Source organism: Meriones unguiculatus, chromosome 16 (genome assembly GCF_030254825.1).
Source record: "Meriones unguiculatus strain TT.TT164.6M chromosome 16, Bangor_MerUng_6.1, whole genome shotgun sequence".
Classification (NCBI taxonomy): domain Eukaryota; kingdom Metazoa; phylum Chordata; class Mammalia; order Rodentia; family Muridae; genus Meriones; species Meriones unguiculatus.
This window is the reverse complement of record NC_083363.1, coordinates 37,573,214-37,586,669: the sequence shown is the minus strand read 5'-3', so window position 1 is coordinate 37,586,669 and position 13,456 is coordinate 37,573,214. Positions and strand designations below refer to the sequence as shown.

The 13,456-nt window shown below is 55.6% G+C and overlaps 1 protein-coding gene across 5 annotated transcripts; it reads left to right on the top strand.

Annotated features, from left to right (window-relative positions):
- Positions 1-255: 255 nt before the first annotated feature.
- Positions 256-10,472, top strand: Aars2 (alanyl-tRNA synthetase 2, mitochondrial). 5 transcript variants are annotated; one of them, XM_021649310.2, is made up of 22 exons: positions 258-535; positions 1,064-1,255; positions 1,946-2,091; positions 2,305-2,472; positions 2,877-3,021; positions 4,458-4,603; positions 4,771-4,879; positions 5,176-5,214; positions 5,316-5,427; positions 5,870-6,003; positions 6,340-6,490; positions 6,722-6,894; positions 7,000-7,113; positions 7,211-7,351; positions 7,563-7,700; positions 7,783-7,892; positions 8,031-8,139; positions 8,425-8,547; positions 8,738-8,848; positions 9,370-9,453; positions 9,530-9,640; positions 10,049-10,472. In XM_021649310.2, the coding sequence occupies exons 1-22, from the start codon at positions 308-310 to the stop codon at positions 10,211-10,213; spliced, it is 2,949 nt and encodes a 982-aa protein (XP_021504985.1). In that variant the 5' UTR covers positions 258-307; the 3' UTR covers positions 10,214-10,472. The 5 variants fall into 5 exon arrangements, with proteins under 5 accessions (XP_021504986.1, XP_021504988.1, XP_060225654.1 ...); XM_021649314.2 differs by lacking the exon at positions 258-535 and having other exon boundaries at positions 1,118-1,255; positions 2,873-3,021; XM_021649311.2 differs by lacking the exons at positions 9,370-9,453; positions 9,530-9,640; positions 10,049-10,472 and adding an exon at positions 9,151-9,363 and having other exon boundaries at positions 256-535.
- Positions 10,473-13,456: the final 2,984 nt, after the last annotated feature.

Sequence of the window (13,456 nt, the reverse complement as noted above, 5' to 3'; positions counted from 1 at the left end):
AATAACATAACAACCATTACTGCCAGAATATAGATTTTTTGAAAGCAGAGGCATCGTGTTAACCTTGTTACGAACGTTCATAGTGAAGCCTAGTACATAATGATCTTTTTACAAATATCGGTTTAATGCTGGACGAATTGAGGGCACGCTGGGTGCAAAGAGTTCAGGTGAACAGGCTTGCTTGCTGAGGCTTGCTTGCTGAGGCCTGCCCTAAGTCTTCCACCCGCCAGGGGCCGCTGTAAGGAAACACCAGGCTTCCTATCACACGTCACTCTTTGACCCCGAGAAGCCGCAGCTCGGAGCTGCGATGGCGGCGTCGGTGGCTGCGGCAGCCGGGAGGCTGCGGCGTGCCATTGGGAGGTCGTGCCCATGGCAGCCGTTCTCAACCGAGCCCCGTCCACCCCACGGAGCGGCCGTGCGGGACGCCTTCCTGAGCTTCTTCCGGGACCGCCACGGCCACCGGCTGGTGCCCTCCGCTTCCGTGAGGCCGCGCGGCGACCCCAGCCTGCTCTTCGTCAATGCAGGCATGAACCAGGTAGGGGCGGGGCCACAGCCATCGGGGGCGGAGCTCCGGGGGTTGCCTGAGAAAGGCGCTTCGGGATTGGGCCAGAAAAGTGAGGGGCGGAACCCAGAGTGGAAGAGGGGCTGGGCAAAATGATTGGGGGCTTGGTTAGATGCCGGGAGTTAACGTGGAAACTTGTCGGGAGAAATTAAGTTTATCATCCCTGGACAGCAGGTGTGGAGCTCCGAGTGGAAGACTGTTTAAATAAATATAACTCAACCATTAAGTAGACGTTTATTGCTTTGACTCTGTCCAACCACTTCCTTATCTGTAAATTCTCCTTTTTACTAGGCGAAGGTCTCTGGTTTAGGTTTATTTACCTCTTCTCTGCTTCACACACACTAGAGACGTCTGCCTGAGCTCCTGGGATGCCCAGGGCCGAGACCACACTGCACCCTTGGGGTCACAGATAGCCTTGAGGTTTCAACAGCCAACTCCATCCACATCCACCTTTAACCTTCTGCTAAAGAACTCCCCTCGCCTCCCTTTATGTGTTTCTAGTTCAAGCCCATCTTCCTGGGCACAGTGGATCCTCGGAGTGAGATGGCAGGCTTCCGACGTGTAGCTAATAGCCAGAAATGTGTGAGGGCCGGAGGACGCCATAACGACCTGGAAGACGTGGGCCGGGATCTCTCACATCATACCTTCTTTGAAATGCTTGGCAGTTGGGCTTTTGGGGGTGAATATTTTAAGGTGAGTTCCCAGGGCGCTCTAGAGTTACGAAAGCCTTTGGATCCTCATGCTGGATCCTGTGGCTAAATAATAGCCACGGTTTGTGATGGGGGAGATGGAAAGATGGCTTGGTTGGTAAAGTGCTCACGTAAAACATGAAGGCCAACAGAGTGTGCCTATCATTCTGGAGCTGCCAGATGGGGGATGGAAACAGGAGGATCCTTGGAAGTTCACAGGCAAGGTAGTGTGGCCTGCATTCAAAGTGTCAAGCTAACGAGAGACCCTGTTTCAAACAAAAATTAGAACGCGCCTAAGTACAGTCACCCAGAGTTACCCTTTGACTTTCACATGGGCGCACCCACACGTACCAGGCACACAGACACACACAGACACACACACACACACACACACACACACACACACACACTCACACGCACACTAAGATATACAATGGGAAGGCATATGCCTCACTTTCCTGATTGAAGGAATAGACTGTCTCCTGTTTATTGGTTGGGTGGGTGGAGGAGTTTGTGGAGAAGGGCGAATCCATCTGGGACTGGAAAGAAGGTAGGCTTTAGAAGAGCGGAGACACTTCCTGGGAAGGAGAAACTCAGGGCAGAAACTCAAGGCACATGGCTTTGGGGAATGGTTTGTGTTGGGCCCTCGAACTCATGTGGCCATCTCTCCATGCCATGATGGTTTCTCCTACAGGAGGAGGCCTGTAGCATGGCCTGGGAACTGCTGACTCAAGTCTATGGGATCCCCGAGGACAGGTTATGGGTCTCCTACTTCAGCGGCGATTCCAAGACAGGGCTGGACCCAGATCTGGAGACCAGAGACATCTGGCTCAGCTTGGGGTAAGTCAGCCCCCATTCCCTGCCCACCCCTGGCCCAGGAAAACTGGAAAGCAGACCATCATCAGCTCAAATCCTCAGAGTTCAGCATGTCTCAGCATGCTGTGGGTCAGCCCTAGGACCTTACCCTCTTCCTGAGCTGGACTTGGGTGAGAGGTTGGCCTGACAAAGAGGTGCCAGCTTCTAAGTGTGCCATTTACTTGGCTTTCTCCTCAGAGTGCCTGCCAGCCGCATGCTCTGCTTCGGACTCCAGGAAAACTTCTGGGAGATGGGAGACACTGGGCCTTGTGGGCCTTGTACTGAGATCCACTATGACCTGGCTGGGGACATGGGAGCCCCCCAGCTGGTGGAGCTTTGGAATCTGGTCTTCATGCAGCACAACAGGTAATGAGTGGCCAAAGCCACCGTTAGTTCCTAGTGGAACTTACAAATAATTAAATAATTAATTAAACAAATAATTCCAGTCCCTGACGACGACAGTTTCAACTAGTCACTGATGCTCTCTGGCCTCTTAGCGTGTAGTGCAGTTGAACTTCGTGATCACTAAGATTCTCTTCTAGCATATCTTGACCTGTCTCTCTAAAGCATAAGAATGGAACTAACGTTTTTGAAAAGAGGCCAGGAGCCTTCCTCACCTCCATTTGTGTAGGGAGGGGAAGGGGAGAGACACTGCCCTCAGGTCCCTGCTATTCTCAGCCGCTGGGTCGTCATATTTCTGCTGAACTTGAGCACCTTCCTCACCCCTGCCAGGCTCAGTTGGCCTCACCTTGCACACTTTTCCTAGCCAGAGAGGCAGATGGAAGCCTGCAGCAGCTGCCCCAGCGACACGTGGACACAGGAATGGGCCTAGAAAGGCTGGTGGCTGTCCTGCAGGGCAAACGCTCCACCTACGACACTGACCTCTTCTCTCCACTGCTCAATGCCATACACCAGGTGAGCCCACCCCTGCCTCAGCCCCAGTGTGTGTGTGTGTGTGTGTGTGTGTGTGTGTGTGTGTTCCAGATGATGTCATCTTCAGGAATGCAATCTACTTCCTTTGAGATAGGATGTGTCACTGGCCTAGAGCTCACCAATTAGGCAGCATTGACCATCAAGCCTCAGTGTCCTCCTATCTCTGTCTCCCCAGAATTGGGATTACAAGGCTATGCCACTGTGCCTGCAATTTCACATGAGTTGTAGAGATCAAACTCAGGTCTTCATGCTTGTGAGGCAAACACTGTATTAACTGAGCCATCTACCACGCCCCCAGACAAGCACACACACACCACTACCTCATTGTGCTTTTTCACTTGTGGAGAATTGAGAGTATTCCCAACATGTGGGGACAGTCCAGACCAAGGGTCCCAGGGTATCAGGTATTCAGCTAAGAGTTGCTACTGTCCCCTGATGTCTCTCCTTTTCCCTCCGCCATCCATTCAAAGTTTGCATTAGTTCCTTATGAAAGGCGCTGGGCTTGGGGCTCAAGGAGACACTGATGTAGATTGTCCTTTGCGTAAAAGATTCAGTAAAAGAGTTATTAACTTCATGGACACACAACAGCATGGTAGGACCCTGAAGAGGGTTCAGACCCAATGCTATAGCCAGACAGCATCCTAGAAGTCTTAGAGGAGGGCGAAGGCGGTTGTGCCACGTAACTGACAAGTAGTAGCACGGGCCTGTATTCCAGAGAAGGAATGAGCTTGGGGTGTGTCAAAGAGGGCACATCTACATTAAGTCTACCTACATAAGTCACCCATTAGGCCTCTGGGGTCCTGTAGTCTGGTGTCCTGAGCCTATAGACTGTCTTGGGGAAATAGGGGTGGCGCCTGCCATTCCCCTGAAATCACGAGGAGTCTAGTGTGTTAGAGGAGTTGGAGATGAGCTTCTGGTAGGGGCTTGCCAGTTTCTTGAAGGAAGCTATAAGTAAGGGGCTGCTGCAGGTCGTGGCTTGAAGCCCCCTAATCCAAAACCTTTATGCTTGGTGCAGTCTCAAATAGAAGAGATATGGAGCTAACCTTCAAGCCTGAGAGACAGAAAATAGATGAGTGTGCGAAAGAACAAGATCATGGCCCACAGGTCCTGAGCACACAATAGCATTGCAGAGAGTGGCCGGCAGGGGTATTACAGAGGAATCCTAGACCAGCTAGCTGGAGAAGATGACCGTTGACCTAAAACCTGAAAGGAGAGGCAGCACAGAAAGCTCACTGCAGACACACAACAGCGGGGTGCCAAGGCAAGAAAGGCTTGACATATGCCACTGTCCAGCTCCTCCCCCTGGAGGACTCTACCCAGATAAGGCAGGGTCCTGGACTGCATCACAGAAAAGACTGGCATGTGCTTGGGCCAGGTCAGGCAGAGCCAACAGCCGAGTCTGCTTCCCTGCTTTTCAGGGCTGTGGGGTTCCCCCTTACTCTGGCCGGGTAGGGGCAGCAGATGAGGGCCGCATAGACACAGCATACCGAGTCATAGCTGACCACATCCGGACGCTCAGTGTCTGCATTGCCGATGGTGTCTCCCCAGGGATGACAGGTGCCCCGTGAGTCTGGAGGGGCAGGTGCTGCGGGATTGGCAGGGGCGGGAGGGAGGGAAATGGGGAGGTGAAATCAGGTCAAGAGCTCAGGGGTAGTAGAGGAAGCACACTGCTCCCCGTATCGCTGGCCAGGTGATGCTAGGGGCTCACATTTCGTCTCTGAACCCCTCTAGGCTGGTTCTTCGTCAGATTCTGCGTCGAGCCGTTCGCTTTTCCACAGAGGTCTTGAAGGCACCTCCCGGCTTTCTAGGTAGCCTGGTGCCGGTGGTGGTGGAGACTTTGGTAAGTACAGAGTCCCTACCACCACTGGTCCCCAACAGCGTCCCACACTCACTGTCCAGCCCAGTACCCCATCAAGAGGGCTGAGAAAGCTGGAGCAGGGAGATCTGAGAAGGATGCTCATTCAGCCTGCTAGACCTTTGACCTTGGGGTTTCCTTCTTCTTACGTGCCTGCTCCACTGGGAAGCCACCTCCTCAGTTCTCAGAGCATCTGAGCCTCCTGGGCAGGTGTCCCTTGATGCCAGGGGAAGGAGGGAGGGTGGACTGTTTACCTCCTCCACACTCTCTGACACCCCTAGGGAGCCGCTTATCCAGAACTTCAGAAGAACTCAGACAAGGTACTGACTCAAGTGGGGAGGTGGTGGGCTGGCTACCCAGAGAGCCATAGGGAGAAGCCCGTTTCCAAGGAGACCCAGCTCTACTCTCTGCCTTGGTTCAGATAACCAGTCTGGTGTCAGAGGATGAGGCAGCCTTCCTGGGCTCCCTGCAGCGAGGCCGGCGGGTCATTGATCGCACCGTTAAGCGCTTGGGGCCTTCTGATTTGTTCCCTGGTGAGCTGGGTGCCTAGCCAAAGCAAAGGGCACCAGAGCGAGCAGAGGTGGGAGCTTTCAGCCCACCAGGACTCATCCCCCCACCCCGACTTCTGTCAGAAGCTTCTCCCAGGTGCTTTAGACCTGACCACTGCAGACCCTGACTGCCCTGCCACCCCCTCTCCTGACTGCAAAGCAGCCCCACCTCCCATTACCTTGTTTCCAAGGTCAGCTTCATACTTAAACTGAGACCACCAAAACGCCATGGGGGAGTATGCCGAGCTACCCTTACCTGACCTTGGAGGCTGAAGCCTGGAGATGACTCCTCACATGGGAGTGCCCAGTATGGGGAGGGGGTCACTGGTGGGGTTCGTGTGGCTGAAAAAGCCTGAGCCCAGCTCACTTCCTTCCCCTTCCTTTGATCTGCCTCTCCCACCCTCAACCCTCTGTTCTCTTTCCTCAGCTGAAGTGGCCTGGTCATTGTCACTGTCTGGGCATCTGGGGATTCCCCTGGACCTGGTGAAGCTGATGCTGGAGGAGAAGGGGGTGCAGCTGGACACTGCAGGACTGGAGCGACTAGCCCAGGAAGAGGCTCAGGTACAGGCTGCTGGACTCTGTGCTGACCCAGCCATTCCCCTCTCAGCCCTGAACTCCTGGGGCAAGAATTGCAGCTAGCCAAAGAACTGGAAGCTGAGGTGGGGTCTGTCAGGCCCTACTCAGTCTGTAGAGAGGAACGGCAGCCCCGGTACCAAACAGGAGCAGAAAGGAGGCCGGTGGGGGGCAGGGTGGTTGTGGGCAGGCTACAGAGTCCACAGAGACAGGGACCTCAAAGACTCAGTCCCCATCCTGGGGCGTTCTCTGTGCACCTGCCTCCACCCACCCATCCCCCACTCCACCTCACCCTTCCCCACCCCCTGCACGCTTGTCCTACAGCATCAGGCCCAGCACCTGAACCCAGAGCCAGTTCAGGAGGAGGGACTGTGTCTTGATATCCATGCACTGGAGGAGCTGCACCGTCAGGGGGTACCCCCAACTGATGACAGCCCCAAGTATAACTACTCTCTTGGACCCAACGGGGATTATGGTGAGAGCCTAGACCCAGGTTGGTAGGCACAAGCTTACTTGACCTTGATGGGAAGGGGAGAAACAGTAGCCACCAGCTTCTTGCATTGCCCTAAATACCCAGCAGGGGTCACTGCCTCCATCTGGAAATGGCTTCTCTCCTTCACCCTCCAAGGCCAGGTGCCTCTGCCTCATATCCCAAACCCATCATCACCCTAGGCCCCAACACTGATAATCCTTCTGCCTCTGGCAGAGTTTGGCCTCTGTGAGGCCCAGGTGCTACAGCTGTACTCAGAGGTTGGGACGGCTGTGGCCTCTGTGGGGCCAGGCCAGCGCTGTGGCCTCCTATTGGACAGAACCAACTTCTATGCCGAACAAGGGGGTCAGGCTTCGGACCGTGGCTACCTGGTTCGCACAGGGCAGCAGGTGAGTGTCTGTCTGGCACCTGGGGCTGACTTCTGTGGGAGGCAGATGTAAGCCTGCAGGCAGCCAAGTGGAGGGGTTCTGTCACCTTGGCCCTCTCTTCCCCAGGATGTGCTGTTCCCTGTGGCCCGGGCTCAGGTCTGTGGGGGCTTCATCCTGCACGAGGCGGTGGCTCCCGACTGCTTACAGGTCGGGGATCGAGTGCAGCTGTACGTGGATAAGGTAAGGCCCCTATCCCAGCTACACGGGATATGCTGCAGTCCTTCTCCCTCCCCGCTCCTGCCCTCACCCAGGACCCTGGGTGACAAAAGTCTTCCAGGCCTGGCGGATGGGATGCATGGTGAAGCACACGGCCACCCACCTGCTGAGCTGGGCACTTCGGCAGACCCTGGGACCTACCACCGAGCAACGGGGCTCCCACCTCAACCCTGAGCAGCTGCGCTTTGACGTGGCCACGCAGGTGAGCTGGGCACAGAGAGACAGGCCTGATGGGAGGTGGCATGCCGCAAGACGGACAGGAGGTGGCTTGGCTAGTCTGAGGAGCCGGGCTGTGGGCCAGCACCACCACTGCCCTGCGGAACCTCACCTCCCTTGCTCCCTATGGAACGTCAGTTGGCCTTTAATAGGCAGAAGGCAAACCTATAGCTCTCGCTCTGTTTCCGCACACCCAGACCCCACTGACCCCAGAGCACCTCCGGACAGTAGAGAGCTACGTGCAGGAGGCAGTGAAGCAGGATAAGCCTGTGTACATGGAGGAGGTGCCCCTGGCACACACTGCCAGGGTTCCCGGCCTTCGCTCGCTGGATGAGGTGAGCTGCGCAGGGGTGATCCCAGAGGGCTTCCCCTGTCCTTCACCGGCAGCTGACAGCCCCCATCCCACCTCCCACTCAGGTGTACCCAGACCCTGTCCGGGTAGTGTCCGTGGGGGTTCCTGTGGCCCAGGCACTTGCACCAGCCTCCCAAGCTGCACTGCAGACCTCGGTGGAACTCTGCTGTGGGACGTGAGTCACCCCTCTGCCACCCTGTCCCTGAACCCTGGATCCTCACCCTTCCTTAATCTTAGCAGCCACTAGCCTTTGCTTCGGGCTCAGACCTCTCCCTTCTCTCTACTACCACCCCTCTCTTCACCTTCCTTATAGGCACCTGCTACGCACCGGGGCCGTGGGGGACTTGGTGATCATTGGGCACCGCCAGCTGGTCAAGGGCATCACTCGCCTACTGGCCATCACTGGGGAGCAGGCCCAAGAGGTTAGAACACTAGAAGCCCTGGAGACTTCTGACTGTGGGGATCGAGGGGATACACAACTGATACCAAGGCTCAGGGGTACCCAGTGGTATAGCCAGCATTTCTGTATATACCCTGCTGTGGCATAGCAACTGCTAGCAGCCATCAGCTGTTCATTTAAGGCTGGTTCCCTTGACTGGTCCAACTGGTAAACATTAATATGGCCCTGACCATCGGGAGATACTAGACCCTGTCCTGGGAGGGCTGCCATAAGTCTGAACCCTTCGCTTTCTTGTCCCCTCACATAGGCCCGAGAGCTGGGCCAGAGCCTGTCTCAGGAGGTGGGAGCAGCCAGTGAGCGACTAAGTCGGGGCAGCCGGGACCTGCCGGAGGCTCACCAGCTATCTAAGGATATAGGACGTCTCACCAAGGTCAGGGCAACTCTCACCACTCCACTCCTCACCCTCCCCTGGCCCTGTTCCTTCCCCCATCTCTTCCTGGACCCTCCCTGTCTTTCCCAGCCTTCCAGCCGGCCCAAATGTTCATCTTCAGGGTCGGTATGCTGTCTGCCCTGGCTCTGTCAGTCGGAAGTGCAAGGGTGACACACGGCTCTGACCGTAGGTCATAGACTCTGCCGTGATGCCTCAGTGGCAGCGGCAGGAGCTGCAGACCACACTGAAGATGCTGCAGCGCCAGGCCAACACTGCCTTCCGGAAACTGGAGAAGGGCCAGGTGAGAGAAGACCAGCCGTGCCTGGTACTCACAGACATCACCCCACTAACCCTAGGAAGCTTCCAGAACCGGGATGTAGTGGTCAGGGGCAGCTTCCTACTTCGTGTGCTATCAGGCACCGTAGACCAAGCCATTCCCCACCTCTGCCTGGCTGTAGCTCTCCCCCAGCCCTTCCCTCTAGGCAGCCTCCTGACTCAGATGCCAGTCAGCCCTAATTGCTCCCTGACTGTCAGTTCCTAGTCCCCTCCCAGTCCGTCTGTGCCATCTGGCCTGCCTCCTCTCACCTTCCGCAACTTTTGTAGGGCCCTATAACAAACCAGAAGATCTGGGGCAGTCACAGAAAGTCACAGATGGAGCCCAAGAAAGCAGGCCATGCCAGGCGGAGCCCTTCTGCTACCTCTCCTCAGAGCTAACAGCCTTTGTTGAGGGGGAGCACGGGGGTGGGGGGGCTGGTAGACTGGGTCTCAGTTCAGAAGTGGAGTATCCATGCCTGGCCCCTCTGCTGCTCTTCCGCCCCACAGGCTGCGGAGAAATCCCAGGAGCTGTTAAAACGGCACTCCGAAGGGCCTCTGATTGTGGACACCGTCTCTGCTGAGTCCCTCTCAGTGAGTGCTGTGCAGTGGCCTGTGGGAGGTCCTGGGCATCTTGGGAGCGGTGGGTCACTGTCCCATCCTCATGCAGATGCTGGTAAAGGTGGTGACCCAGGTGTGCAAGCAGGCCCCCAGCATGTCTGTACTGCTGCTCAGCCCCCAGCCCACAGGCAGTGTCCTGTGTGCCTGCCAGGTGGCCCAGGTAAGAGGGTCCAAACAGCCTACAAGAAACGGCCCTTGCCGAGCTCTGCTTCCACCTCCATCCCTTCTAGACAGGAGATCTAGGGTAGGAAGAGACAATCTATGACAGGAACAGAGCAATCTCCTTGTCCCCAAAGATACCCCCTTCCCCTTCCCAGAAGGCACTGTGAAATTCCGTAGTCACCTGCCTTGAGGCCCCAGGTCCTTGCAAACAAGGCTCAGGTGTTCCACACTTGCATACATATTCGCAGTCCAGCCCTTTCCTGATTGCCTCACTGCGTGCCCTGCCCTGTGCCCAGCCAGGGAGAGGGTGTTCCTATGCTGGTGACTGAACTCCCAGGGGTCCACTGAATGCCTAGCGTCAGGGAGGACTGCTCCACATAGCTTCCCTTTCTGATTCTCTCCCCAGGGAGCCACACCCACCTTCACAGCAGAGGCATGGGCACTAGCTGTGTGCCGCCACATGGGAGGCAAGGCTTGGGGCTCTCCAGTGGTAGCCCAGGGTACTGGCCATACTGCTGACCTGGAGGCTGCCCTCGGGACAGCCCGAGCTTATGCACTCAACCAGCTCTGACCAGGCCCACCCAGGACTCAAAGGAATAAGAAGCAAGCATTTTGCGGTTACGGAGGGAGCCACACAGCCTTCCTGGAGGCCGAAGCAGAGGACTAGCAGCTGGAAGCCAGGTATCTGGGCCAAGGAGAGCCACCTGGGCTGTTTGACACCAGCAGACTGGAGGAAACAAAAGTGGACTGAGAAGCAGCAACCCCAACCAATGTGAAGACCTGGCTGTTATAGCTGGGAGTGCCTATTAAAAGTATTTCACAGAGCCAGACATGGTGGCGCATGCCTTAAATCCCAGCACTCAGGGAGACAGAGGCAGGCAGATCGCTGTGAGTTCTAGGCCAGCCTGGTCTATAAAGCAAGTCCAGGACAGCCAAGGCTATACAGAGAAACCTTGTCTCAAAAAACAAACAAAAAACAGTATTTCACAGGACTAGAGAGTTGGCACAGTGGTTAAGGGTGCTTAACCACTGGAAAGGACCTGGAAAGGACCCAGGTTCGATTCCTAGCATCCACATGGAGGCTGCCTACCTCCTCAGGCACCAGACATGCATATGGTACACAGACATAAAATGCAGGTAAAACATTCATACATACAAAATAATAAAAAATTTTTTTAAAAGTACTTCACAGAGGATTGGAAGTTCGGGAGGATTCTGTAGTTGAGAAAAGAGAGGCCTACTCAGCCACTAAGAGCGCTCGCTGCTCTTCCAGAGGCTCAAGTTCAGCTGCCAGCACCCACGTGTGTCTCACGTCACCTCTAACTCTAGCCCCCACACATCTGTGGGCCCCTGCAAATGCGTGGCATACACAAAAAAGTACTAAAGAGTGAGTGGCCTTCCTTGGCATGACATGGGTACCCCGTCATTAATCCACTCACCTCAGCAGAAAGGCACCTGGTACCTAAATTCTGGTGTGTGTGTGTCTGTGTCTGTGTCTGTGTCTGTCTGTCTGTGTGGCGTCCCAGGAAAGCAAAGCTTAGCTTAGAATTTTAGGGACCAGAATGTTCAGAGGGAGTCACTGTGCAGGGATCGACTGGCTATCAGGAAGAGTCTCCTGGCTGTCAAGACGCAGAAATGTCATGTGGAAGTCAGAACAGCAGGGCACACACCCCTGATGTTCATTAACAATGACTTGTTTGAAGGAAGGCCAGGATGGCTTGCTGATACTTTGAGCAGCAGGGTCTTGTCAGCTGACAGTGATGAGAACCAGATACAACAGCGTCTCTTCTTGTGGAACCTACTTCTGGGGGCATGGGGGGGGTGGACAGAGAGAGGAAGGAGTGTCAAGGATGAGAAAGGAAAACAAGGACAGGAGGACACAGTGGTGTCACGGCATCTCTGGGAAAGGTGTCTGAGCTAGGAGGTGAGGGTGTGAGCCTTGAAGTCTAAGAGGTGTGTGAGCTGAAGGCACATCCGATAAGCCAGATGTGAGAAAGGAGTCAGGCCACAGATGGTCAGACCAGTGATGGTCTTCCTTCCCTGAGATAGGGTCTCTAGACAGAGCTCTGGTTGATTGGCCTGGAACTCCCTGTATGGGCCAAGCTGACCCCTTAACAGAGATACACGTGTCCCTGCCTCCTGAGCGCTGGGGCTGAAAGCATACACAGTCGTGCCTAGTCAAGGACAGACTTAAAAGTTAACACAGACAACGCTGTGGCCCAAGGCAGAGCTGAAGCAGAAAACAGATGTGTGTGTGTGTGTGTGTGTGTGTGTGCGCGCGCGTGCTGGGGGAAAGGGTCGCTGGGGAGATGCCTCTATGAAGTACTTGCTCTACAATCATGGGGATCCAAGTTCAAGTGCCAGAAGCCACGTCAGCCAGCTGTGCTGGTGTGTGTCCTACACTCCCAGCCTGCGGTGGGCGGAGGGGTGTACGGAGACGGCAGACCCCTGGCTTCCATGAGCCATCTAGCCTGGCCTATTCATTGGGCCCCAGGGCAAGGGAAAGACCCTTTCTCGAGGTGGACAGCACCTGAGGAATGGAGGAATACCACCTGAGGTTGGCATGTACATGCATGTACACACACGGTCACCCATGTGCACAAATAGAGCAGCTGAAGCTGAAACCGTTTGAGGCAAGATCCGTGAAGCCAAGGCATGTAGGGAGGCCCCTCTATCGGAACAAAGCTTCCCAGCCAGAGCTCTGTCTAGATACAAGAAGGAGGGGTGGGTATGGGAGTGGGGTACCCGTCTTCAAAACGATGCAGAGTGGGCTACATGGTGCCATAGTGCCACAGTGACTAATGGGTGATCATTTGGACCCGGGATACAGCTCAGGCAGCAGGGTACCAAGCATGTACTAAGCCGTGGGTTTGATTCCCAGCACCATGTAAACCCAACACAGCCAGACTGCACCTCTGCCATCCCAGCTCTGGAGAGGCAGGACAGGCGCAGCAGAAGTTCAAGGGCATCCACAACTACGCGAGTGACGGTTTGTAAGTTCCTCGGAAGACTTGAAGGGACCTGGGGACAGACGCCTGGCTTGCCCTCTGGAGCTTGCTAGTAGGCTCATCTATTATGTTTACCACGGGTCCAGTTCCTCATGGCCACCAAACAGGAGCCAACAGAAGAGCCAGCTTAAAGCTAAGCTTTGCTTTCCTGGGACGCCACACAGACAGACAGACAGACAGACAGACACACACACACACACACACACACACACACACACACCCTAATCTGCTGTCCCTCCACTCTGGAGAACGGTGGGAAGAATTTCTCTTCCTTTGTATAGCCTGATCCCTGGAGTCGTCTCTCCTGCCTACCAAGAGATCCGGACAGCAATCCTATCCTGTCATGCTGGGACTGAGAGCTGCGCTAGCGCCCGGCTTGGGGCTGGGTGAAGGAGCGCTATGCAGGCCGGGGACCTTCCTGCCTCTGACACTTGGCTCATGTAGAAGAACGGTGGAAGGGGCTCCCCAGCAGAGTTGTGGGCGGCTTGGCTACAGGGGAATTCCAGAGACTTAAGTACCTGTGGGAGACCTTCGCCTCGCCTGCCTCCTTTGTTATCCTTGGACCTTCTCCCCATCCCCCAATCCTAACCAGAGGTGCATCCTCTGCACACGAAAAGCTTATGCATCCCAAAACACGCTGCCAGAAAGCACGAGCAGAGCCCAAGGCCACAGGGTCGCGTTCCGTGAGCGCGCACGCGCGCGCACGCACTAGCGGCAACCAAGAAGGAGGCCGCCAACGCCCAGGCGGAGGGCTCACGGCCCGCCCCTTGGCGACTCAAGCGTCCCTAACGACCAACTGAGCCAAC

Bases quoted from the DNA above. Each gene is read 5' to 3' on its own strand.
- Aars2 (XM_021649310.2), top strand. From the start codon at position 308: ATGGCGGCGTCGGTGGCTGCGGCAGCCGGGAGGCTGCGGCGTGCCATT. The intron at 5,428-5,869 runs GTGAGCTGGGTG...CTCTTTCCTCAG, and splicing joins GCCTTCTGATTTGTTCCCTG to CTGAAGTGGCCTGGTCATTG. The intron at 7,114-7,210 runs GTAAGGCCCCTA...AAAGTCTTCCAG, and splicing joins TGCAGCTGTACGTGGATAAG to GCCTGGCGGATGGGATGCAT.